This window comes from Canis lupus, chromosome 14 (genome assembly GCF_011100685.1).
Source record: "Canis lupus familiaris isolate Mischka breed German Shepherd chromosome 14, alternate assembly UU_Cfam_GSD_1.0, whole genome shotgun sequence".
Lineage (NCBI taxonomy): Eukaryota > Metazoa > Chordata > Mammalia > Carnivora > Canidae > Canis > Canis lupus.
The window spans coordinates 60,289,717-60,314,578 of NC_049235.1; the positions used below are offsets into that span (position 1 = coordinate 60,289,717).

General features: G+C 41.4%; 1 protein-coding gene across 25 annotated transcripts in view; it reads right to left on the bottom strand.

Annotated features, from left to right (window-relative positions):
* The window catches only part of CADPS2 (calcium dependent secretion activator 2), a 452,803-nt gene that overhangs the window by 45,520 nt on the left and 382,421 nt on the right, over positions 1–24,862 (bottom strand). For 16 of the 25 annotated variants that reach the window (XR_005369828.1, XM_038557504.1, XM_038557491.1 and 13 more), the window contains 4 exons: positions 18,426–18,582; positions 5,065–5,206; positions 4,819–4,938; positions 323–478 (listed from right to left, as the gene is read on the bottom strand). Coding sequence is in view for 24 of the 25 variants with exons in the window: in XM_038557504.1 (XP_038413432.1) it covers positions 323–478; positions 4,819–4,938; positions 5,065–5,206; positions 18,426–18,582 (575 nt within the window). In the remaining variant the exon portion in view is untranslated. The remainder of the gene's footprint in view (positions 1–322; positions 479–4,818; positions 4,939–5,064; positions 5,207–18,425; positions 18,583–24,862) is intronic. The other 9 variants (XM_038557498.1, XM_038557507.1, XM_038557506.1 and 6 more) reach the window with 1 other exon arrangement.

Here is a 24,862-nt window from a genome sequence, read left to right on the forward strand (position 1 = left end):
ACGGTGCAGAACGTATAAAGTACTTAACAGGCCTTTTCCATATGTCTTGGCAGTTACTGCCTCGGGATTTAAAGCACAGTATTCCCAGAGAGACAACAACCAGCACAGAAACAGAAACAATCACTATACGGGACGAGGGCAGTGTTAGGAGGCGTGGAAAACAGTTTCGGGCCAATTTTATCAGTTACACGAGGCCCCAGAATTTAGGTCTACGCCTAAATTCACATCACCTTTCTTGTGACAATTATATAGCAGATACTTGGTGACAAGTGCTACTCTGGGCGCCGGCGTACTAAGCAGCAACTTGAAAACACAGGTCTACCTTTTGACACAGGCCTCTATCATATCACTGGCCATTAGTTTGAGTCTTTGCTCTAAGTGGTGGGCAAATTCCTGTTCTGGCCAGTGTAGATCAAAGACAAACATCTGCAGTGCATCGAGTTTCCAAAAAAGGTCTTCTGATGTTGCCGAGCCATTGCTGGAAGAAAAAGGAAACATGAAGAGCGTCATGAACTTCCACCGTGATGGCCAATACATTGTCGTTTCCCTTTCCGTACCGTTTGCCATTAGTGAAAAAATAACACATAAAATCTCTAACAGTCGATATTTTCTTTATTCCACCTTCTAAATCTTTTCACATCTTAATAAATAAGGCAACTCCCCCCAAAAATAGAGATGAATATAGTAGGAAGGTGTCATAAACAGGGCCTGAATGCACAAGGATATTTTACTGAGGAAAAGGAGCCCAAGGATACAAGGAAAAACAAATATATTTTTTTTTTAAACCAATGTGTAGGATACAAATACAGAAATATTTCCTCCTAGAAATTCAAAAGAGTACGTTTTATGAAAGAAAGTCTGTATGACAGCCGCGGCAGCTTTACTCTCCCACTCGCGCACACGTGGTGCCGTGCTCATCCCGGTGGCTTCTGTCGTCTACAGACAGGAGTGTACGGGGGGGGGGGGGGGGCTCACATTTCTCAGCAACAGGAGAAGGGGACCAGGTACTACAAGTGAAATAACAAGCTGAGTAGGGGAACAAGCCTTACACCTGGTTTGAAATGCTTCGTGACTTTTCTAGCTCCTAATGGAGCCTCCGGGTACGGGGTAGAGTCTAACAGAGAAAGGACATCCAGGGTGCTCTGGGGTGGGAGCCAAATCACCTATCTCGGGTCATCCCATCTCTGGAACTCGGGGCCCGGATGCGCTATGTGTTCACGGCTGTGCCAAGATTACTCCGGGGGACCGGAGTTTCGCGCCACCCATGAAGGCGGCTGGTAGCACGGTACCTAGGGCACGTGGGCAGGGGATAACACTACTGCTTTCCATCATGCAAGGATCTGGCCTAATAGGGAAACAGATGATTTGAAAGTAAAATGCTCCTATGTTAGAAGACCCTGAAACTTAATAGTAGAAGAGAACAAAAGGAGAAAAAGGTGCCGTGTGATTCACCTCTCCTCAGCTTTCCCGTCCATGCTGGACAGACACTGAGCTGAAAATTGTCTTTTCAGTGTTCGAAACAAAAATAGAGAAATGAAATAGTGTATCATAAGAGCACAGTGGAAAACTTGTATAAAGATAAAATTCTTTTAAATCCCCACTTTGTTTAGCTAAATATATCTTAATTAGTTGGCTTTAAAAAAAAATCACCTCCTTCTTCGGCTAATTAAAAGCTATTTCCCTCCCCACCTGCAGCTCAGCATCTTTCCTGCGTCGCCAACCTTCTTTGTGTTCCGTCTCCCCTTCTGCCAGTGATTCCTCGTGGTCTCCTCGCCTAGCCAAGACGTGCTCGGAGTTAAGTCCTCAAAGGACCGATGCGGCAGAGCCCTGAACGCCACCCACAGCTCTTTACCCCAATACCTCTTCACCTTAAAAATCGGAGCCCCCAACGTACCATGAAACAAAGGAACCAGACAACATCATGTAGACATTGCTGTGAAAAATGTTAGAAAAAACACTGTGTTTATTTTTCCCTGTTGCCATATATTTAATAAAAATAAGAGGAAAAAAAAATGACAAGGCAAAGCCTCTATTACATACCCACAGTGCTCATGTGGTAAATCAGAGGATCTATATTTTAAGAGTAATTGAACCTAATTGGTTAAAGAAGCAAATCTAATAAGTTTTCACTTTGGAGAGACATAGGTAGGTACTGGAAATGTGTGTTTTCTTAACAGCATAACAAAACAACACAACCATCATCAAAACAAAATCTGAAATACTGAAGGTGGAATTCTACTGAAAACAGACTTTCTCATAACATATGACAATTAAATCTTTACAGAGACTATGGATATATGTTTCTTTTGTTCTTTGATGCTATGGTAAGACTCTGGAACAATAAATGTGCTTAATTGGGAATGTAATTAAGGTAACAAGTGTCTGTTATGATTAAATAGATAAAAAAATGTAAGTAGGTTTTCTCTGGAGCTGGAATACATAACCTGCAATTTACTCAGAACTTTTTCATTTTAAAATTATTTTTAATCAGTGACCCATTCTGAAAGTATTATGAACAGATTAAAGAACTCAAAAATGAATAATGGACTCAGATAATTTCCTAAAAATGCCAGTAGGAAGCACATCTTATTGGCATCTACTTTTGGAGCTAAAAAAAAACAAAACAAAAAAAAACCCAAAAAACTCAAACAAACAAAACATGGAGAAGGAAGACATTGAGGAACTTTATAATTAGTGCTTTAAAATGAAAAGTGAAAAAAACTGAGAGCACCAGGCTGGCTCAGTTAGGGAGCATGGGACCCTTGACCTGGGGTTATGGGTTCAAGCCCCGCCCTGGGGGTAGAGATTACTTAAAAATAATAAAAATAAAATCTTTAACCAAAAAAACCACCCAGAACCCCCAAAATTAGTGACTACATCGTAACATTACAAGTAATTGTGAGCACCCCGATGAAGAGCCTAATGTTGATAATCCTGGCACGTAAAGATGACAGTGATTTCCTTGTAAAACATATTTTTTATTTCCTCAGAATGATGAAAGTCTGAGCACTTTATTTACAAAGCCACGATCTGTCATGATTCCTGTCCTGAAATGCAGATCATTTTAAAAAGGGACTCCCAATAAATGAGGTTCACGTTCCACATATATCTCAAAGCTAAAAAAAATAATAATGACCAAAAAAGAAGTCTAAAGTTCACCAGGCAATGCCCATAATAGTGCTCGTGGTTAAATCCAGGGTGTTGAACAGGTGAGGGGTGAGGAAGAAGAGCAGTTAAATTGCAAAACAGTATTAAGAAGCACAAAAAACACATAAACTTAGATTCATTATACTTGCTAGATAGTTGCCAAGCACGCAGACACCAGTCCGTACCCTGTAACCACCCAAAGCGTTTGCCCGAAAGAGAAAGATCCCCGCGTGACCTAATAACTGTCACGGGCCAGTGATGACGTTTCACTTGGAGAAATGCCGCTAAGCTATTCTCCAAGTTATTCTTCTCCGTTTCCGTCTTCTGTCTCCTCCTGAGGGTGTGCACCTTGACGGGGGGCGGCCTCAGCCGTGGCGGGGGACCGGGCGGGGCGGGGGGGGGGCTCTGCACATGCTCCTGAGGCCGAGCACACGGGTAGGGGAATGACAGCGCTGGGCAGACAAGCCCGGTTCAGAGCCTGCCTCTGCCGCTTACTTACTGGGGGACCTCGGGGCCTTTAACTTCTTTGTGACTTAGTTTCCTTAACTGTAAAATGGGCACAGGGACATGTACCTCCCAGGGTTACTGCGCGGCTGAACTGAGATAACGGGTTTGACACTGTACCTGGAACGTACTACTAAATGCTCAATGAGTGGGAGCTATTTTTCTTCTAGTTATTTTATTCTTTCTAGCTGACTTCATATGAGATCTTGGCCACGCATGGACTAGTACTGAGTTCATCTGATTGCTCGGAGGTTCATACTTTTGAAAACTATACCGTTTTGAATAATGATGACTGATGGCAGTAAAAGTGAAAACCATAAGGTAGTTTTTATTGAGAGCTCAGAGTGTGCCAGGCACTCTTCATCATCCTTTTTTTCTTTTTTATCTGCACAAAAATGTCTTTAAATTACGTGTCATAACCATTTTGGCACTGGGGAAACTGAGGCTAAGAAAGACTTAATGATTACTAAAGTAGGATCTAAATTCGAATTTCAAAGCCTGTGCCCTCTTCGTTGTAGTGACTCTCAGTTACCGCACACCTGCGGTAGGTGGGCTTATCACAACATGGAGCTGATAAATACTGTTTTTATGTTATAAGGATTATTTAAAAATAACAAAGTGCATCAACTGATACATGAAAGCACAAATGAAGAACTTGCTGGTGTTAGGAAATAAAGGGCAATCGCTTCTCTGCAACCTGAAATATTATTTCTTTACAAGTGTGACTAAGATAAAATAAAAAGAAAACACTATATTCTTGAAACTATTCTTCTGATGGTTTTCTACACGTAGAAGAGGAACTATGTGGGCAGTGGCAACGCCGCTACGGTGCCTAGATATACTCTTGCCACACTGATCGCCTGAACTGTGGTAGATCCTTCAGGCAGAAGTCTACAACCTGACTCACAAAATGACCTCCGACCTACAGGTCACATAGGAACTACATCACACCAGTGAGTGGTTTTTTTTTTTTCCCCCAATCTGTATCATTTATCGTCAATTTGCTCAGCTTAGCTCAACAGCTTAAAAAACTCAAATGAAACCAAAACATAGTATTCCTCGACCAGTGATGATAAGTGCCATGCAATCTGAACACAGGTGCACAGAACACAGCCCAGGCCATGCACTAGCTAACACACCACCAGGAAATAAGTGAGGGATACACACGTGGACTCATATAAAGAAGCCATCCATGAAGGAGTAGAAAAGCTAGGAATCTGTGGAAGAGTAAGAGGCAGACTTGGAACTTTTGGAAGAGCTACATTGGGAAGACTGTTGGCGATATTCCTGTAAAGAAACAAACAACGTGGGAAGGGACCACCATAAGCAATAACTACAGATGGGCCACGTGTAAAGTCATAAGGTCAGGACTGAAGAGACAGATGTTCCATGGACACTTGGCAGGATACCTACTTGACAGGCTGCCATGTCTCTTGCTCAAACCCTCTGTGAATTGACTGGGCGATGGAGGACTCCATGAGATCGACGTAGCGGACAACCGAGGGCACAAAGATTTCTTGCAAATGTTTGTGAAATTTTCCATTACATAAAAGTGCTGAAACAGTCAAGCAGAAACAGCGTTTGTCAGAGGGATCATTATCAGGCATTTGGGGAAAATAGGGGTGAAAAAACGTTTCCTGAAAGAGTCTGGCGCAGAAGGATGGGTAAAATACAGATGATAACGGATCTTGCTCCTCATATGGAATATATCGTGAAAGCTAATCAAGAAGCATAATCAACCTCCTAGATAACGGCTGTCAAAACACAAACAGGTTATATCTCTGCAAAATCCTCCTGGTGGGTGGGACGCGTTTACTTTCCAAGCGATTTAGCACGTGAGGCGTATGACCACTTGCTAGAGATTCAAGGGAGCTGCTGGATAACATGACGGGTTGACACACGCCCGTGAGAAGGGAGTTACGATCCCTGTGCTACACGGCACCTCACGGAAGAGCTCCACACGTTCGATTCTAAGAGCTAAGCGCGATTACTTCTAAGAGATACACTTATTTAATTCACCAGCAGGATGACTGTGGCCTTGGAAATGTCTATTCTGATTCATGAACTTTTCAGTTATTTGTGGATTTTCTTGTAAGTCATCCAGTTTTCTATATGCATCTTTAAAAAGAGCGTATCACATGCATTTTTCAGGTGTCCCTTTGTGTTTAATGTGTTAGATACTATGGAACATCCTGCCTGAAACAGCTGTGGAAGTCGTAGAATTTGTGCCGTCAGGATAGGGCTGTTAAGTAGATTGGTAATAGGAAAGGTGCACCTCCCTACACTAGAAGGTAGACGCTTTCCACGCACTGGACGTAATTTCCCTAGAAGATAGGTCAGTGTTATTTACAGACTGCTCGTCCCACCCACTCACTCCTCTGCTGAATCTGCGTGTTGAAATCTTAACGTCCAATGTGATGGTGGGGACGGGGGGGGGGGTGATCGTGTCACGGGGGCAGAGTCCTCGTGAGCAGGATTCGTACTCTTGTAGGAGAGAGACCAGACCCCTGGACTCTTCCGCCATGTGAAGGTGTAGCAAGAAGACGGCCATCTGTGAAGCAAACTTTCACCAGCTACCGAACCTGTGGGTACCTTGACCTTGGACTTCTCGGCCTCTAGAACTGTGAGAAATAACTTTGTTGTTTATAAGCTACCCGGTCTCTGGTGTCCTGTTAATACAGCCTGAATAGACAGAGACAGTCGGTGTGTGTCTAAGTTGCCCTATGAAAGAGAATCTATAGGAAAATACTAATGTTCAGTAATACTCAATAAATAATGCGTAATTTTTTAGATGATGGTACGTATTTGTTTCTCAAGTGAACATATCTTTATTTTTTAAGATTTTATTTATTTACTCATGAGAGACACAGAGGCAGAGACACAGGCAGAGGGAGAAGCAGGCTCCCCACGAGGACCCGATGCGAGACTCGATCCCGGGACCCCGGGGTCATGGCCTGAGCCAAAGGCAGACGCTCAACCACTGAGCTCCTTCAAGTGAACATATCTTAAACCCAGTAGTGATTTTTTTTTTTTTTTTGACTTTCAAAGTGAAAACATGTTCATTAAAACATATCCCATCATGGCTGGGGAAGGTATTTCTGAAGAGATGATATTTTTATTGAGCCTAAGTGACAGGGGAGCCAGGGAGTGACAGGGAAGATTTGGAGGAAAGATCTCCAGGTGGAGGGAACAGCTAGCATGAGAGGGAACAGGCAAGGAATGAGCTGGGGTACTTCCAGAAGGATGCCAAAGCCAGTGTGGCAGGAGCAGCGTGAGGGAGGGGAAAGAATAGTTCAAGAGTATGTCTAGACAGTAGGACGTGGTGAGAAGTATGGGATTTACTGGGTACAAGGGAAGCATGATTATTTTTATTATTATTAAGCAGAGGAGTGACACGATATACTATCCCTGGCTGCTGGGTGGAAAATGGAGCGGGTGACCGAGGGTGGAAGCACAGAAGGAGGCTCACGCTTGGTGCCTGACTGCCGCAGACCACGTGAAGGATGACGATGATGATGATGGCGGCCTGGACTACAGTGGCAGAGGTGGAAGGTGAAGAAAGGTCTCTCAGCAATCCCATTCACTTTTATGGATCCCAATAGCTGTACATGCTTATACACGAAATTTGGTAACTAATAATTTTAAAGTAATGCCTTATAAAGTACTCAGCTGAATGTGCCATTTTCCCCACAGAATCTTCTCAGGGCAAAAATACCCTGAACGTTAAACAGTGTTTTAAAATTTAGGCAAAGTATGTGACGTTTACCACAGTGGCATGAACACTGTTTTAACTGATTCTGGAATTTGTCAGAGGCTGGAAAACTAGAGACACATAAAAGTGGGGTGGGAAGCAATTCTAAATACAGAGGGAAATACAACACTTTTTTTTTTTTTCTATTTCTAGTTAATATGGCCTAGTACTTTTCTGTGGTTAAATAATTTTTTCTGGCTTATCTATATGCTAAAAGATTTCTTATTAAAGTGGGAACGGTAATCATATTTAAAGATAAATGTCCTATTTAGGAGATTAATGTTATCTTAATGATGTTTTCATTAGCACACGGAAAGGAGCTTTATTTATTCCTGGAGATTCAATCACAGAGCTAGAAGGTACTATATAGATCAGTTCCTTTTGCCAAATGTCACCTAAATAAGGATGTTGAACTTAAGGATGAAATATTCTCACTCAAACCACCTAAATTATTGTGGCAAGCAAATTAAAAAATATGCCCGTATCTGAATTTATTGGTTTTCCACTTAGGAACTCTCTTTCTCTTCCTTCTCCTCCTCACCAGCATTTTTGGAGTGTCAAGCACAGCTGCTAATGATTGAGAAATCATCACAAAAACTCCGTGAGAGAACCACTATTATGTTTTTCAATCTTACCAATATGGAAGCTGGAGGCACAGAGAATCTAGGGACATGTGGTGAAGTCATCCAGTCATTAGACAATAAAACAACAGAACAATAGACAATAATTAAAAGCTCCCTCTTAACCTCCCAAGATTATATTACCATCACCCCTAAATTTACATTACTGTCAATTACCATAAATCTATCCATCCATTCATACAGTCACCCAACCTATCGGCAGCATGTCACCGTCTTTTAAGACCTAGAAATGTTGGAGATCATTTGAGGTAGAAAAAAATCTTGTAAATGACACATGCATTACTCCACATCTTAGACGAATTATATATTTTTAGAATTAGAATTTTGAAAAACTCATCTACACTATGAAAAGTCAAGAGATTGAGGAAAACTATTACATTTGAATGAGCTGACAGATGAATTAACACTGTGAACATATTTCATGTGCTCATAATACACATAAAGAACTGGGCAACTTTACCTTTTTATACAGCTAGACCGTAGCTTAACCCTTAATTGATATGGCCTACTAATAAAAAAATGGAAAGACCCACAGGCTCTACATCTCGGTAGGTGCCGTTAAGTGCCGTCATTATGTCTAACTAGTCCAAGACACGCTCACCTAGGAAATTATTACATCTGCAAATGAGTACCCTACCTCATCATTCAAATGCTCTATTATACATTTAGAGATTAGGTATGTTGGCTATTAAGTCCTACTTAGTTGGTTAAAATGAAGAAGCACATAGGAGAATCAACACTCAATGTTGTTATTAAATGTTATAATGATCCTAAGATTAAGTCCCAGATGACTCAAATGTATTTCTAGCAAGACCTCTCTTTTTTGATGCACTTGATACACACTGAATTCATTAACGTGTTAAATAAGCCTGCTTCTCTTGTATTCCCACCATGGGAGTCACAATAGAGACTGGCCACCAGATCACTCTATCCGTACCTGGTGATTGTACCAAGGCTTGGCCTTTACTTTCTACATCCAATTAGCAATCAAGACCTGTGTATTTTTCTTTTTTGATTTAAATTTTAGGTAGTTAACATACAGTGCAGTATTGGTTTCTGGAGTAGAATGTGTTGATCATCACTTAAACAAACACCCAGTGTTCATCTTAACAAGAACCCTCTTTAATGCCCATCACCCAGCATACTCTGTGTCCTTCATACCCTTAACACATCCCTTCCTCTCTTCATCACCACTGCTGTTGCCCTACTTCTCACTTTCTCATCTCTTGCCTTGATTAGTACGATCATCTCTTTCTTTGTCTTCAGGGTCCTAATTTTCCCTTTGTCAATCCACCTTCTTCAAATCTCAAAGCAGGGGGCTGCCAACATATAAAACTATAATATCCTACCTAAAGATTATAATCTTTCAGTGGATCATCACAACAAATTATAAAAGCCTTTGCATGGTAGGCCCAGAGCCTGCTCATGTTTCAGTGAGTGTTTTTCTTTTTTTAAGAATCAGATTACAGACCCATTTTCCAAAGTTTTAGAAAATTGGCAACTGGTAGTATTATTTCTTCGGACATTAGACTCCAGAAAGGGGAAGGAGAGAGGGAAGGAAAGAAAGAGAGAAGAGGAGAAATAAGGAAAAAATGCAGAGGGGGCAGGAAAGAGAAGAGAAAGCTTGGTGTCGAAAGGTAAGACTACAGAAACACACATGACACTACACACGCGTATGGAAATGTACCCTCTTTTTCTCAGTTGCCCATATGCCAGTTTGCATTCCACTCCTATCAGACACTGTCAAAAGCCCTCTTAACATGTAACCCCAGGCATCAGAACGAGCGCTTCTATCTTCCCCATCTGGCTTAGTAAGGAGAGGCTGTGGTTCGGGGCTTGCCACCTGTCCAAATCAAGCCTCTCCAAGGCACCCATTCTAACAGCTCGTTGCAAGAGCCAAGTTCTCAGTGCGGCCGTATCCAAGAATGCTTCTGACATTATATCTGACGTGTGCAAGCAGAAAGGACTGCTCAGAAGGAGTCTGGAGTAGTGGTTACAAGAATGTAAGTGGAGGACCAGCATCCACTTTGTTAAATAATCTTTTTTCCCCCAAAAGGTTCCACATTTCCAAACATCACCCTGTCAGAAAATAATGAAGCATCAATGACATCCAGTCCAACGGTACAATTAGAAATGGCAAAAAGAAAGCAAAAGTCTTAAATAAAAGGTAAACTAGGGATGCCCAATTATTTTGAGCATCCCAATAATTAATAAACTAGTGTTGATTATTTACATACCAAAAAGAGTCTTACATTCACAAAGGAACTTGTCATATGCTTTTAATAGTAAGATTTCGACTGAGAATTTCAACTATGATCCAATTAATGACAATTACTGAGATAATAGTCACTGGATAAATGAAGAATAAGCAGATAAAAGAGTTCCTGTATTCTTTTTAGGGTAAAAATATGCTGTTGACTCCTGAGTCCGTATAATCCAATATTATACTGTGCCACCCCATTCCAATTAGTCAGCATGAGTGGATTATTAGGAAGAGTGACTTCCCCACTGAAATTCTAAATAGGCATTTCAGAAGGAAACCAGGAACACATGATTAACAAAACAAACAACACCGGCCACAATAAAAACCAGGACTTTGCCAGGAAACAACAATTATTCGAGGGACTACAAACTGTAGACGCCCTGCACAATGAAAGCCCACTGGACTAAGACAGAAAATTAGGAGGCCACTCTCCGCGTTAACAAGTGCACATAATGAGGATTCCCGTCACTGGAAACACGAACATGGGCTTCAGGAGGAACGTCAGGAGGATTGCAGCCTAGAACAGACTTACGTAAAAGGAAGAAAATACACACAACCAAACAAAAAAAATCCCCTGAGATCTCCGAGTAGCTTCCAGCCAAGAGTCTGGCACATTATATAGGCCCTCAATACATGTATGTTTGAGTGAATAAACACTGAATCAATAGCAAAATAAATACTGAATAAACACCATCAAACATCCAGCGCCTAAAGGAAACTCTGAGAGTGCACTTTTCAAGCTTAAGTAGAATAGGAAACACATTGGGTTTTATTTTCCTTTTAATTAAAATCCCAATAGGTAAATTTATGCAGTCTGGTAATATTTAATTTGTACATTTTCCTTGCGTAACAACCTCCTAAAACCACATGCAACTCTTCCTTTCCCCTTGGTGCACTTGTTAAAAATAATCTACCTACGTATGTACCTAAGGGGTGAGAGCCCTGGTGTTATGACGTCTCCTACACTGTAGACAACAACTCCAGATCCAACAGACCTAAGCTTCAAACCACAACTAAAGACGCCACCGCACGGTACGCATAACGGAGTTAACGTTTTTAGTAACTATCGCATCACAGTGAGTGTGTGCATATGCTCCACTAGACGGTATGCTTTTCAAGGGCCAGAACGGTTTTAGATACGTGTTTCTACAAGGTGACGGGATTTGTAAATTTTAGGCATTCAGGGCCTGTTTCTTGCAGAATTAATTCAGGGAAAAACAAAAGAAACACTAACCAAGGCTGAGGGTAGAGACAGACAAAGAAGACTCACAGCCCCGCAGTTCTCAAGCTTCCCATCTCTTACGAGATTGATATTAAAGCCAAACAGAAAAGTCTGTCATTTTATTCCAGCTATGGACAGCCTTCTGGCCGGGATTACATCCCCCACTGCTTGCTCTGAGTGATGAAAACACCCGAGCACGGCTGTAACGTGATCAGACGTAGGGTTCCCGATGCTCACGGCCTTCGGGACTTACAGAGGTTTCTGCAAATCTACTGTGAAAGACACACAGGCCTTTTAGAGGCATTTCAGAGGTTATTTTCTCGAAGGCATTAAGTCCTACAAAAATACAGAAAGCAGGGCAGCCCGGGTGGCTCAGCGGTTTAGCACCACCTTCAGCTCAGGGCGTGACCCCGGGGTCCCGGGATCGAGTCCTGCCTTGGGCTCCCCACAGGAAGCCTGCTTCTCCCTCTGCCTGTGTCTCTGTCTCTCTGTGTGTGTATCTCTCATGAATAAATAAATAAAATCTTAAAAAGAAAATAAAAACAGGAAAAGCTGACTAGGAATTTAAAGTGTCAACATATAGTAAAGAATCTAGAGCAACACTATAGAACTCAAAAAAAAAAAAAAAAAAAAAAAAAAAGCTAGTGACTTCCTGCGTTTTTATTTGCTATCCAGTCTAGCAAAACACATTCTGACATATAATTTCGAATTCAGTCAGCCCTGGAGATTGGAGTTAAACGCACTGTCGCATTTTGGTGGTCGTCTCCGCATGTGTCAGAGCGCCTGCCTGTAAAATGAGGCCGAGCACAGCCCTGCTCGAGTCCCGAAGTTGCATCCGCCCGGCGTCGCTCCTGGCAGACGTATGGACAGATGTATCTATAAACACCAATTCGTGGATTTCAGACGCACAGCTCATTTAAGCGCTTGCGGAAGGATAACACGCAGGTGTCAACCCTCCACATTTCAAAGCTTGAAGATTAACCTCATATACAATATGGTGACCTAACAGTTCTTCATTTGAAAGAAATCTGAAAAATAATCTCTGATACAGCCCAAGTGTGAGAATAACCCAGCGGGATTTCCACTTCTTCATTTCTTAATGAGTTTTTTGATAATGAGAGGTGACTTTGCCAGTCACTCTGGGCTCTATTATGGCTAATTTGACTCCACTTCACTCTCCTTGTTAATTATTAACACTAGCCTTTTTATCCTCATGAGACCACATTCCAATTTTTCTTTTTTCGATTTTTATGAGCCCATCTTTATGAAGGTGAAAGTCTTGGAGAATAGGTTTTCACTTAGTGCAGAGCCCGAACATTTATTATTGGTCTAGGCAGAGACGCTGTGACACTGATTATATAAGCACGGGTGTTCTTCGGGATGGCTTTAATGTGCTAGCAATGTGAAAAGGCTGTTAATTAAAGAAGAAGCACCGTGGTATTTTTCACTTGGGAATCAGTTCCCAAAAGAATGGTCATTTGCCACTTGCTAACATATCCACAGATTAAAAGGTGACTAGCTCCAAGGGTTTGCCTTTCAGTAGTGCTGAAAGACATGATCTGTGCCATTTGCAGATGGCTTTCATCTGTCAGGAGCGGTCACTGGCCGTATCCATTATCGCCAGGACCGTCGCAGAGGCAGCATGCAGGGGTGGGATCTATTTGTACCAGCCTGATGGGCGCACAGCATCACTTAACTATCATGCTAATTGCTTCATTATGAAAACATTTATTTTGCCTCAATTTTAATACACCTCTTTCTCAAGACTGTTTCCTTAGATACCGTTTAAAGCGATTACCCATTTAATCATCTCTTTAGTTGGGGGGGGGGGCGGTGACCGGGGTGGACGGAGGTAGGCTGGAGGGACGAGCAGGAGCTCAGTGTCTTCTGGGCAGAAATGCAGGCGCCCGAGTTTGTTTTCATAATCAGTTCTGCTCTGGGAATCAGTGGGTGAGTCTGTGAGGGGCAGGAGATTGGGGACAGTTGCTAAAATTAGGGTGCAGCTGGTACTCTTCCCTGGAGGAAAAACCACAGTTCATCTCCAAGGGTTCTTACGGCTAAGACTCTCCCTAATCACGCCCAACTTTAAGGAGAGACGCCTGCCCCCGACAGAATTTTCTTCTCCTTAATACAGGAACTGGATTTGCTGTCTTGGATCCTGCCCCCAGCTCATGGGTCGAGTCTCTGGCCTTCTCACCACGGACATTTTGTCACATGTGTGATAGGACAACAGATGCCATTGTCTGGCTCCTTCTATGCCCTTTGGCCCTCTCCACCCCCCGCCCCCCAACGATGCCAGGACCTTATGAGAATCTTCTAAGGTAAAAATAAAACTTCAAGGAATCTCCTATTTTCCTTTAAAGGATTTGGGATCCCTGGGTGGCGCAGCGGTTTAGCGCCTGCCTTTGGCCCAGGGCGCGATCCTGGAGACCCGGGATCGAATCCCACGTCGGGCTCCCTGTGCATGGAGCCTGCTTCTCCCTCTGCCTATGTCTCTGCCTCTCTCTCTCTCTCTCTGTGTGAATATCATAAATAAATAAATAAAATTAAAAAAAAAAAAAAATTTTAAAGGATTCTGTTATTTTACAAATGTCTCCGGAACCTGCTTTTGTCCGTGCAGACCCAGACTGCGCCGGAGACCAAGCGAGGAGACCCCCGGCCAGCTCTGTCTGTGATGCCCATCAGCAAGCTCCTTCCCCGGGCACACTGCCTCTTGGGATTGAGTTTCCTCCGCTGGAAAATGAAGAGCTCTGTCTACAATCCTGTCCACTTTTCAAAAAATAAACACCTATTTTAAAATATCAAAGCATAAAGATTTTAGTAAAAGAAAGGTGGTAAGCAAGCAGTGGGGACATCTGAATGAGCCCTCAAAAAACAAAACCCCAAACAACTCGGCTACCAAGTTTTCAAGGCACAAATAAAGTGAAAATTCTGACCAACACCTCCAAGTACTTGGAGATGTGTTAGAAATTTTTATTTTGGAAGAGCAAACATAAACATGCGATATTATTATAGATCACAACCACTTAAAATCTATGCTATATAATTAGTTGTGCACCGTATGTTGAGGTAACAGCAAATACTGTCATTTAGCAAATTATTTCCCCTTCCAAGCCTGGACACTTCAGAGCAGTCTGTTTCTATTACTCTTGGCTAAAGTTGTAATTAATTAGAATTTGGGGTATAATGTTAATTGGGTCGATGTGGTAAAAGCTGTCAGGCCACGGCAGTGATGTAAGTCTCTTTCTTTTCAGGTGGATTAAAAGGATAGAAGTTTTATGTCTTCCTAAAGCTTTCCGAAGCTAATATGGGAACAGTGATAGGTTGACATTTAACATTTGGATTGAAATTCACTAAGTCACCATCTGAATATTTCAGAAATTTAGTAAAACATAAATTCTTAACAATATTCTTCGTTATGATCAAGAATGATATTAATAGCAAAAAAAAGGAGTATGTTTTACCAATTATTAAGACACTCAGTGGTCTTGGCTCTGGGTAGTAACTTGTGAGTTTGAGATGAAAGTCAATACATTCTATTTCAATTCCCCAGACTCTACTGTACTCCCAATACCAAAAGGCAATTATGGCACTGGGGAACTTTTCTATTTACCTCACTACATGGTGGAGCTGTTTTTCTCCGAAATAATTGATGTTTTCTCAAATCCGTTAATCACTGCAAAATCAAAGCCAAGATCTGGACTTACCCCCCAAACTGACAATGCTCAAAAGAGATCAGTAATAGATGCTTCCTTGTTTTAACTGAAAACCACGAAACTGTACTCTATGCATTTACCAGTAGCCAATGTTACAGAAATAGTTTAAAACAGGAGAGGGAGTATGCAACTCTTTTGAGTTAAATATCTGCAAGTCTGGCTAAAATTTAAATTTCTTCTGTTCTCATTTTTGTGGGTTTTTTCCCCCACAATCCCACAGAAAGTGGTTCATTGCTTTTAGAACAAAGTTGATTTTAGAACTTTTGTAGGTGAAGAAAACCTGTTAGAACTTGAAGACCTTTCTAAGGCACCATCGTGTCAGCTGCTGGGCGTAGGCACCTCTGCACAGAAAACCTCCCGCGCACAGGCAGGGAGCTGGAGCTGTGCAGCTGGCCGCGGCTGATGGCCTAGACGCGGGCCTCGTGCCCCAGTGCCCGCGGCCTGCCTCTTGTCCAGCACCTGCTCCCGGCCGCCCCGCGCCCCTGTGTATCTAGGCAGCGGGCAGGAGGCCAGCGACTCCCGGAGCCTGCAGCCAGGTGGGTGTCTCGGGCCTGGCACTCTCCAAGGAGAGCCGGGCCCGTGCCCAGTGCCGCCTTCCCACACGAGGGGGAAGGCCTGGCACAGACCAAGTGGGCGCTCCCGGCAACTACGGATGACCGGGGCAGGACAACAAAGCCACCAGCTCGCGGCAGCCCCAGCAATGATCCTCCAGGGCTAACCTGGCCGAGGACAAGAGGGAACCCTCCCCGCGATGGCCCCCCAGAGACGGGCCCTTCACCTTAGTGTTCTTGTTGATAGAACGCTCATTAAAATTTGCACCTGTAATGTAAGAACTCTTCTTAAAAATAAATATTAAAGGGTGCTAACTCATTGGAGTTGCAGTAGAGGCCACCCCCCCCCCCCAATTTTCTAAGAGGTCTATCTACACTTGTTTTCTCCATAAATAAATTCTGATATGTTGAATAAGTTGGATGATTCATTATCTTTACTGTTTATGAACATTAATAAATGCCACTCCCAAACAAATCTAAATATGGTCAAATCTGGAGTTTTCATACAAATGGAGAAAGTAATGCTAGAGATATGCCTATGCTTATTTACTTTCAGTTAGGGACTTGATGCATAATATATGTATTTATTTTTAGCACAGGTTTATTGTCTTAAAATAATATTAAATCTGAGTTAAAATTTCTTAGAAGATGAATGATGCCAGAAGACTGGGAAGAGAAGAAGGTCATTTGAAGTCTTCTAGCTGGCAGGAGAAAAGCAAAGTAGGACTTCAAAGCTGGCTGGGGATTGTCTGTAGATGGATGATTCACATACAGATAATTCAGTGTGAGGTTAGGAACTTCTGAGAGTAGACGCTGGTGAAATATCAAGCTTAGTACTTTGGCTTTCTAATAGGATCTTCTGGAGATGAAATTGGATGGGAGATGAAATTGGTTGAAAGAGTCAAGACTGAAATTTTCATACTCTAACATCTATAACACTTATTTTGTATGAATCGGAGCCCTAAGTGAGCTCCGATTCATCCTTGCCACCAATAATGCTGTAGGGACCAGCATTTCCGTCCTTTATAGGTGAAGAACCTAAAGTCTGCAGAGGGTTAAGCTCTTGTCAAAGGTCAAGCTGCAAGTGGCGGAGACAGATGTGAATCTGTCTGGTATCCAAGTCCGTGTTATCAATTACTCAAAATGATGCCCCTCTTACTATAACAGAGGCTCTTAACCTGCTATCCTAAATCTGATGTCCATAGGGAGGTCTAATACTAAACAAAATTTCATATTAATGTGAATTTTTCCCCCCTCAGTAAAACAGTACTAGTTTTATCAGAGGCTCAAAGGGATGAACAACCAAAGAAAGGTAAGAAATAATGGAGTTGAGCAACAAACAAAACCAAAAAAAAAAAAAAAAAGGAATTTTTTAAAAAAACAAGACAAATGTAAAAATATGGATTTAAGTTTATGCCTAAAAGTACACAGTAGTAGTCCCCTGGCAGGAGAACAGCAAACAGCTCTGGAGCGCTAAAATGCAGCAAGTTTGAAACGTATCACAGGGTGACTATGTTCCCTGGTGAGTTAGAGCAGCAGGAGCTGCAGAAAGACGGGGCACAGGAAGGGCACCTCTCTGGGGGGTCTGGGTTACTCAGGTCACACTGTGTTCTTCACAGCACCACACCCCAGAGCAATACTGAAAAATGGAGTGAGGTCTGGGCAGGGGAAGGTGATAAGACGGTAATGGGCACAGAAACCCTATCATGTGAAGAAGAACTGAGTGACTTCGCAGCAACGGCTCGGAGAAGAAAACACACCATATAAAAGACTGTTACATCCATCATGTAGAACAAGTCAGAACCAGAGCTCAGGAAGAGGCAGAGATTAAACTGGTTTGTAAAGGGAAGAACTGCGTAGAACAGATAACTGGTAACTCTGGTCTCTGCAAGTGGTAAAGCAAAGCGGTCAGCAGTAACCAAAGTTGGGTTTAAGGGAAACGTCTGAAGAGTCATCATAGGAAAAGCTGGGAACCTACGTTAAGAAATGTCCTTCTAAAGTCCTGATATAAAACTCGGTTTGTTGGGGCTGCTGGAAGACCATGCACCAGAAAATTTGTGAAGATTACTATTGCGTTGAAAAGAAATGTCTCAATACAGGACCTTTACATTCTCTTAAATTTCTTAATACAGAGCGAGAGCAACCCATACCACGTGGCATATTACACCATCATCCAGGGAAGTGAATCCCTCTTAGACAAACAATATTATCAGAATGCGTATTAGTAGAAACCTTAACACAACATGAATTTCTAGAATAATGACACATTTCTGAGGGGTCTTTCAGAAACACAGGTATTCTCAAGTGCTTTAGAAATGCTAACCTTTGAAGATTTCTGATTCACAAGGTGCAATGAGAAAAGATGCCTGTGTTACCAGTTCTTGATAAACGCAGGAGGGTAGAAATAAGAGGAACCTCAGAGGCCAGTGGAGCCATGTGGGCATGTTCCTGGTTTCCCCCAGAACCAGGCCTGAAAGAGTCAGGGAGACTGAGCAAACACTAATGAACTCTGGCAATCTTGCTGGTGAGTGAGAGAGCTCTATAAATCCACATTCACACACACATTCTCTCCATCCTCCCCCCAACCCCCCGGCCCCACTACACATACTGAAGAAAACCCACGTGCTTACTGTCATTTCGGAGGAAATTATTGAGCAGTTGGAAAAGAGGAAAACTATCCCAGGAGTCTTGTGGTTGGGCCTCCAGTGCGGTATCCATATCCACTGTGAATAAAGCCCAAAATTTCTCTGCATGCTCTGCCAATAAATCAGGCCACCAAGCAAATGCCTATAAAAGGATAAAAATAATGTAAAATTAGATGACTTCTTAGAAATACACACAAATATTGTGCCACTTGAAAACATGTCACGGAAAGTGAAATTGTAGAATGTTGTACAATAGGGTATCACATTATAGAATATTTCTTACAGAAAAAAGAGATATTAGAAATACATAAAACATCATAGTCATTATGCTTAAATAATGAGATACACAAATTTTATTTTATATATTTTTCAAATGTTCTAAAGTAAACATGTATTTTTAAAATAAAGCAGTAAAAGTCATTTTGCATTTTTTTAAAGATTTTATTTATTTATTCATGATAGACACACACACACACACACAGAGAGGCAGAGACACAGGCAGAGGGAGAAGCAGGCTCCATGCAGGGAGCCCGACGTGGGACTCGATCCCAGGACTCCAGGATCACGCCCTGGCTGGGCTGAAGGCGGTGCTAAACCGCTGAGCCACCCAGGGATCCCATCATTTTGCATTTTTATTCTATTTTAGATTTTTTATTTTATTCAATGCTGCATCTGCTTATCTAAAATTTGTGTATGAAATTTCTTCTCACGTTCGAAAAATATTGCTTTTTATTTGTAGTACTTTAATCACCTTAAAAAAATCTTTAGATGAGTGAAAATAATATTTGCTTTTTTAAATTTTTTTTTTTTAAATTTTTTTAAAAATTTATTTATGATAGTCACAGAGAGAGAGAGAGAGAGAGAGAGAGAGAGAGAGAGGCAGAGACACAGGCAGAGGGAGAAGCAGGCTCCATGCACCAGGAGCCCGATGTGGGATTCGATCCCGGGTCTCCAGGATCGTGCCCTGGGCCAAAGGCAGGCGCCAAACCGCTGCGCCATCCCGGGATCCCCTAATATTTACTTTTTAGATAGTTCTTGAAAACAATGTGGTCTGATGATGGATCACAGCACCAATACCATCTGCCCATGGAATCTAGCAGCAGGCCTGATTTCCCATGGTCCCTGCAGCGAGCGGGCCCATAAACCCTACTACCCAGCCCACCAAGAATCTCTTGCTGGGCTGACTGGTAAAGGGTTTTCCCTGAGAAAGCCAGTCTGTAAAGACTACAAGAGATGACTGCTTCTTCAAATGTGCAGACACAAACACAAGTCTAAGGACTATAAGAATCAAAGAAATATGATAACCATCAAAAGAACAAAATAAAGCTCCAGTGGTGTGCCTGGGTGGCTTAGCCAGTTATGTGTCTGACTAGGGCTCGGGTCATGATCTCAAGGTTCTCGGATCAAGTCTCATGTTGGGCTCCACACTCAGCATGGATCTGCTTCTCCTTCTTCCTCTGCTGCTCCCCCTGCTTGTGCTCTCCCTCTCTCAAATAAATAAATAAAATCTTAAAAAAAAAAAAGCTCAAGTGACCAACCCTGAAGAAATAGAGATCTATAAAGTCCCTGAAAGAATACAAAATATTGTCTCAAAGAAGCTCAATGAACTACAAAAGAACACAGATGGACAACTAAATAAAATCAGTTAAACAGTATTTCAAAAACTGAGAAGTTCAACAAAGGGACAGAAAGCATGAAAATAACTGAACAAATATTCTAGAACTGAAGAACAATGACTGAAAAGTTGAATGAAGAGCTTCAACAGAATTGATTAAGAAGAAAGAATCAATGGACTCAAAGACAAGTAATTTGAAGTTATCTGGTCAGAGAAACAACAACAATAAAAGAATGAAGAGGAGTAAAGAAAGCTTTCAGGACTTGTGGAACATCTTTAAATAAACCAAGATAGACATTATGGGAATCCCAGAGAGAGAAGACAAAGGGAAAGGGGAAGAAAGCTTATTTAAAAAAAAATAGTGGTTGGAAACCTCCCAAACCTGGATAGGATTGAGATAAACAAAAATGAAAACACAACATACCAAAATTTATGGGTTGCAGTAAAAGCAGCACTGAGAAGGAAATTTATAGCAATAAACATTCATATTAAAAAAGAAAAAAGATCTTACAACAACCTCCTGTTACACCTCAAGAAACTAGAAAAAGAAGGACAGACTAAGTTTGAAGTTAGGAGAAGAAAGAACATAATTAAGATTAGAGCTTAAATAAACAAAATGGAGAATCCAAACAATAGAAGAGATCAATGAAACTAAGAGTTAAGTTTCTTAACAAATAATATCAACAAAACTTTTGACTAATGAAAAGAAAGAAAATTTGAATAAATCATAAATGAAATGACATTACAACCAATACCACAGGAATAAAAAAGATCATAAGAAACCATTATCCAGTGATTTCTTGAACATGACCTAAAAAGCACAGACAACAAAAGCAAAAATACATAAAAAGGGCTACATCAAACGAAAAAGCTTCTGCATGACAAAGGAAACCCATCAACAAAATGAAAAGGTAACTTATGGAATGGGAGAAAATATTTGCAAGAAGTTGACCTAATAAAGGATTAATATCCACAGTGTATAAAGAACTCCTACAACTCAACAGCATGAGAACCCCAAATAATCTGATTAAAAGTCGGGCAAAGACCTGAATGGATATTTCTCTGAAGAAGCCCTACAAATGGCCAACAGCTATATGGAAAGGTCCTCAACATCATTAATCACAACTTGATTTTCAAATATAAATCAAAACCACAATGAGCTATCGTCTCACACCTATTAGGGTGGCTATTTATATATATATATAAAAGGTAAGTTTTATTGAAGTTGTAGGAAAAGAGAAGTTCTTGTATACTGTTGGTGAGAATGCAAGTTGCTACAGTCACTATAGTAAACAGTATGGAGGTTTCTCCAAAAAAAAAAAAAAAAAAAAAAAAAAAATAGAAGTACCATATGCTCCAGCAATCCCACATCTGAATATACGCCTGGAGGAACTGAAATCAGAATCTCAGAGATACCTGCATTGCCATGGTCACTGCAGCATTATTTACAATAGCTAAGACATGGAATCAACCTAAATGTCCATCAACAGATGAATGAATGGATCAAGACAATATAATGTCTATAAACAATGGAGTATTTTTCAGCCTTAGAAAAGAAGGAAATCATGCCATTTGCAACAGCATCGTTAAGTCTAGAGGATGTCATGCTGAGCGAAATACTCCAGACACAGAAGGACAAACACTATATGACCTCACTTAAATGAGGAATCTAGAATAGTCAAATCCCTAGGAGCAGAGAGTAGAATGGTGGTTTCAGAGGGGAGAGGGGCTGGGGGAGCGTGAAACAGGGAGGAATTAGTGAAAGGGTGCAAAGACTTGGTTATACCGGACGAACAAGTCTAGCGCCCACAGCTAACGGTGCTGCCTTACACACTCAGCATTTTGCTTAGAGGCTGTATCTCGTGTTAAGTGCTCTTACCACATTCACACCAAGTGATGTGGATTTCTCCGGGTATAGCGTCTGTTTTGTTTTCAATTTGCATTTCTCTAACTATGAGTTCAAACATTTTTTCATAGGTGTAAGGGCTCTCTTTATACCGTTTTTAGTGAATTGATTTTTTGGGTCTTTCCCCCACTTAAATTTTTTTTTTATTAAGTCAACTCTATACCTAACATGGGGCTTGAACTCATGATCCCAAGATCAAGAGCACATACTCTACTGACTGAGTCATTCAGGTACCCACTTTTTCCTCTTTTTAAATTTACTGTTTGCTACTTACTTTTTAACCAAATAACTACAAAACACCCTACTTCTGTGATACAGAAATTTTTATTATTCTTTCAATTAGAATTAATCACTTAAGAAAGGACTTGTCATACTATGGCTAGAGAAGTCAACATTTACTTTCAAGAACTTTCTAGGAACATATCAGATACACGTTTGTGAAATTTCATTTAATTCCTTCTTTTTTAAAAAAAAAAAGATTTTATTTATTCATGAGAGACAAAAGAGAGAGACAGAGAAAGAGGAAGAGGGAGAAGCAGGCTCCCTGCAGGGAGCCTGATGCGGGACTTGATCCCAGGACACCGGGGTCATGCCCTGGGTCAAAGACAGACCCTCAACCACTGAGCCACCCAAGCGTCCCTAGTTCCATGCTTTCAATTTCTTTTCACAGTAAGAGTATAAAGTGTGATGAAAGGTTCTACATTTTGATGATATATGTTCAGAGAGAACGTAGTAACACACAAAGGGTTGCAGAAGGGGAGGTGGGCGGGGGGATGGGGTGACTGCGTGACGGGCACTGAGGGGGGCACTTGATGGGATGAGCACTGGGTGTTAGACTGTATGTTGGCAAACTGAATTTAAATAAAATATTTAGATTAAAAAGAAGTAGCTTCAGGATGGCAAGATGTTACCATCAACTCAAAATTTTCATTCTATTTTGCAGACGTGTGTGTCTGTGTCTCAAACTGTATCCCTGATGAATGTAAGCCAGTCTGCGATGAACGCTTCTTGTTTCCTCAAGATGACTAGAGAAAGCATTAAGCCGTCACAAAAGCAAGGCTGTTACCTTGAGAACACGGGGTGGACTCTACACCCATCCCCTCATCCTTTCTGCCAGTCTGCTGGGTGGCGGTCACCTCAACCTGGACTGTTAGTGAGAGGAGAGCGTGAATAGCGGCCTCCCTCGAGGGCCACTTCCTGAGGGGCGGTGGAGGCTCCACAGCACCAGGGTCTCCACCGGGGAGAAGAAAACCCCACTCAGAAACACAACCATCCGCAGGGCACCAATCAAGCCGTGATTATCTGGGTTAAAGTGATCCCGACTCTAATGCTAAGCCACTAATTAGTGTAAACGAAATGGCAGAGGCAGAAGGCAGTGTTTAATTTGATTAAGAGGGAAATACAAAACAAAACTTGATTACCATCCTTCAGCCACACCATTCCTATCAAAGTCCTAACAATAAGGAAAAATCTCACACGATGAAAACAATGTATGTGGCAAGGTGACAATACCCTGGACGCTGCTGAGTGTCACTGGAAACAGTGGCAGGTAAGAACGGATCCTGAAACTGGAAGTGAGTCCTGAGCTCCTGCACCTGGTGGGGAGCCCCGATGCTGTGGGCGAACCAGTTCCCTGGGCGGATTTCCATTTCCTCATCTGCAAACCGGCAACAATAATACTTGTCCTGACTCCCCCCCCCAGGTTGCTGTGAAGATTCAGTGAATAGGGAAATCTCTTGCTCTACAAAAGTCAAAATCTAATCACTATCAGCAATTACAGAGATGAACTGAAATGCAGGCACATCTTATGTGAGCTTAGACGTTTTTTGTGCCAACTATTGTCCTAAAGGCTTTTTATACGTTATTTTAACCTTCAGACAACACTTCCAGAAAGGTAGATAGAGTAATTACCCTTATTTTCTATTGTAGCAAACTCAGAGCGATTAAACGACTTGCCCAGAGTTACACAGTTGGTCGGTGACAGAACAGTAATTTGAATCCAGGTCAGCAGGAGCACAGAAATCAAGCTCCCTCACATGCAGATTCTTAATTAACTATATGCAGCCCGTACCTTGCATATGCATCTGTACGTCCATCATGTTTTGTAGATCAGACCACCATTAATGTCCTGGGTTTTTTTCTGGCCAGAGCATCTATTCCTATCTTATTTCTTTGTATCTTTCTTGATTTCTTGGAGGTCAGAGGCTTTTGATTACTTTTACCCTCAAAATATAGTTAAAATTCATAATTTACAACATCTTTTTTGTTGTAACATCCTCTTTTTGGATGGCTGCATAAATGAGCAAAAACAGTGAATTTGATTTTGGAATGCGGTATATGCTCATTTTTTTCCCCCAAGAAAAGATCAGTTTGCGATCTTGTATTTTTTTTTTTTTCAATCCTGTATTTTGTAGATGATCCTGAAAGCTCTGGAAATAGTCTAGTATCTAGGATACCTCCCAGTCCCAACATACACATGCATGTAACACGGAGAAGCCAGATTCTAGAAATATGTAAGCTCTTTTGAGGAGCTAAGAGAATGGACTAGAGAGGGTGACACCTAAATCACTTTCAAACTAACCATAAGGTTTTTACTACTCTTTGGATTCAACAAAATCTCTCCCTAGTTGGGATCATACATGAATATAAATACTGAAATAGCCAAATGTGATGATAAACTGAAAATACTTCAAGGTGTATTTCAGGGTAAAATAATATTATTATTATATATTATCATATACACAGTATTAAAAATTACTAAATAATCAACGAAAATTTTTCGTAGGATACTTATGCCCATAGAAGTTCATTTGAGAGTCACAGCTGCGAATGGAATTCTGTGGCTATGACTTTGCATCTAAAAGCCATACGCTGGTCATCTTCTTCCCATATGAGGGATAT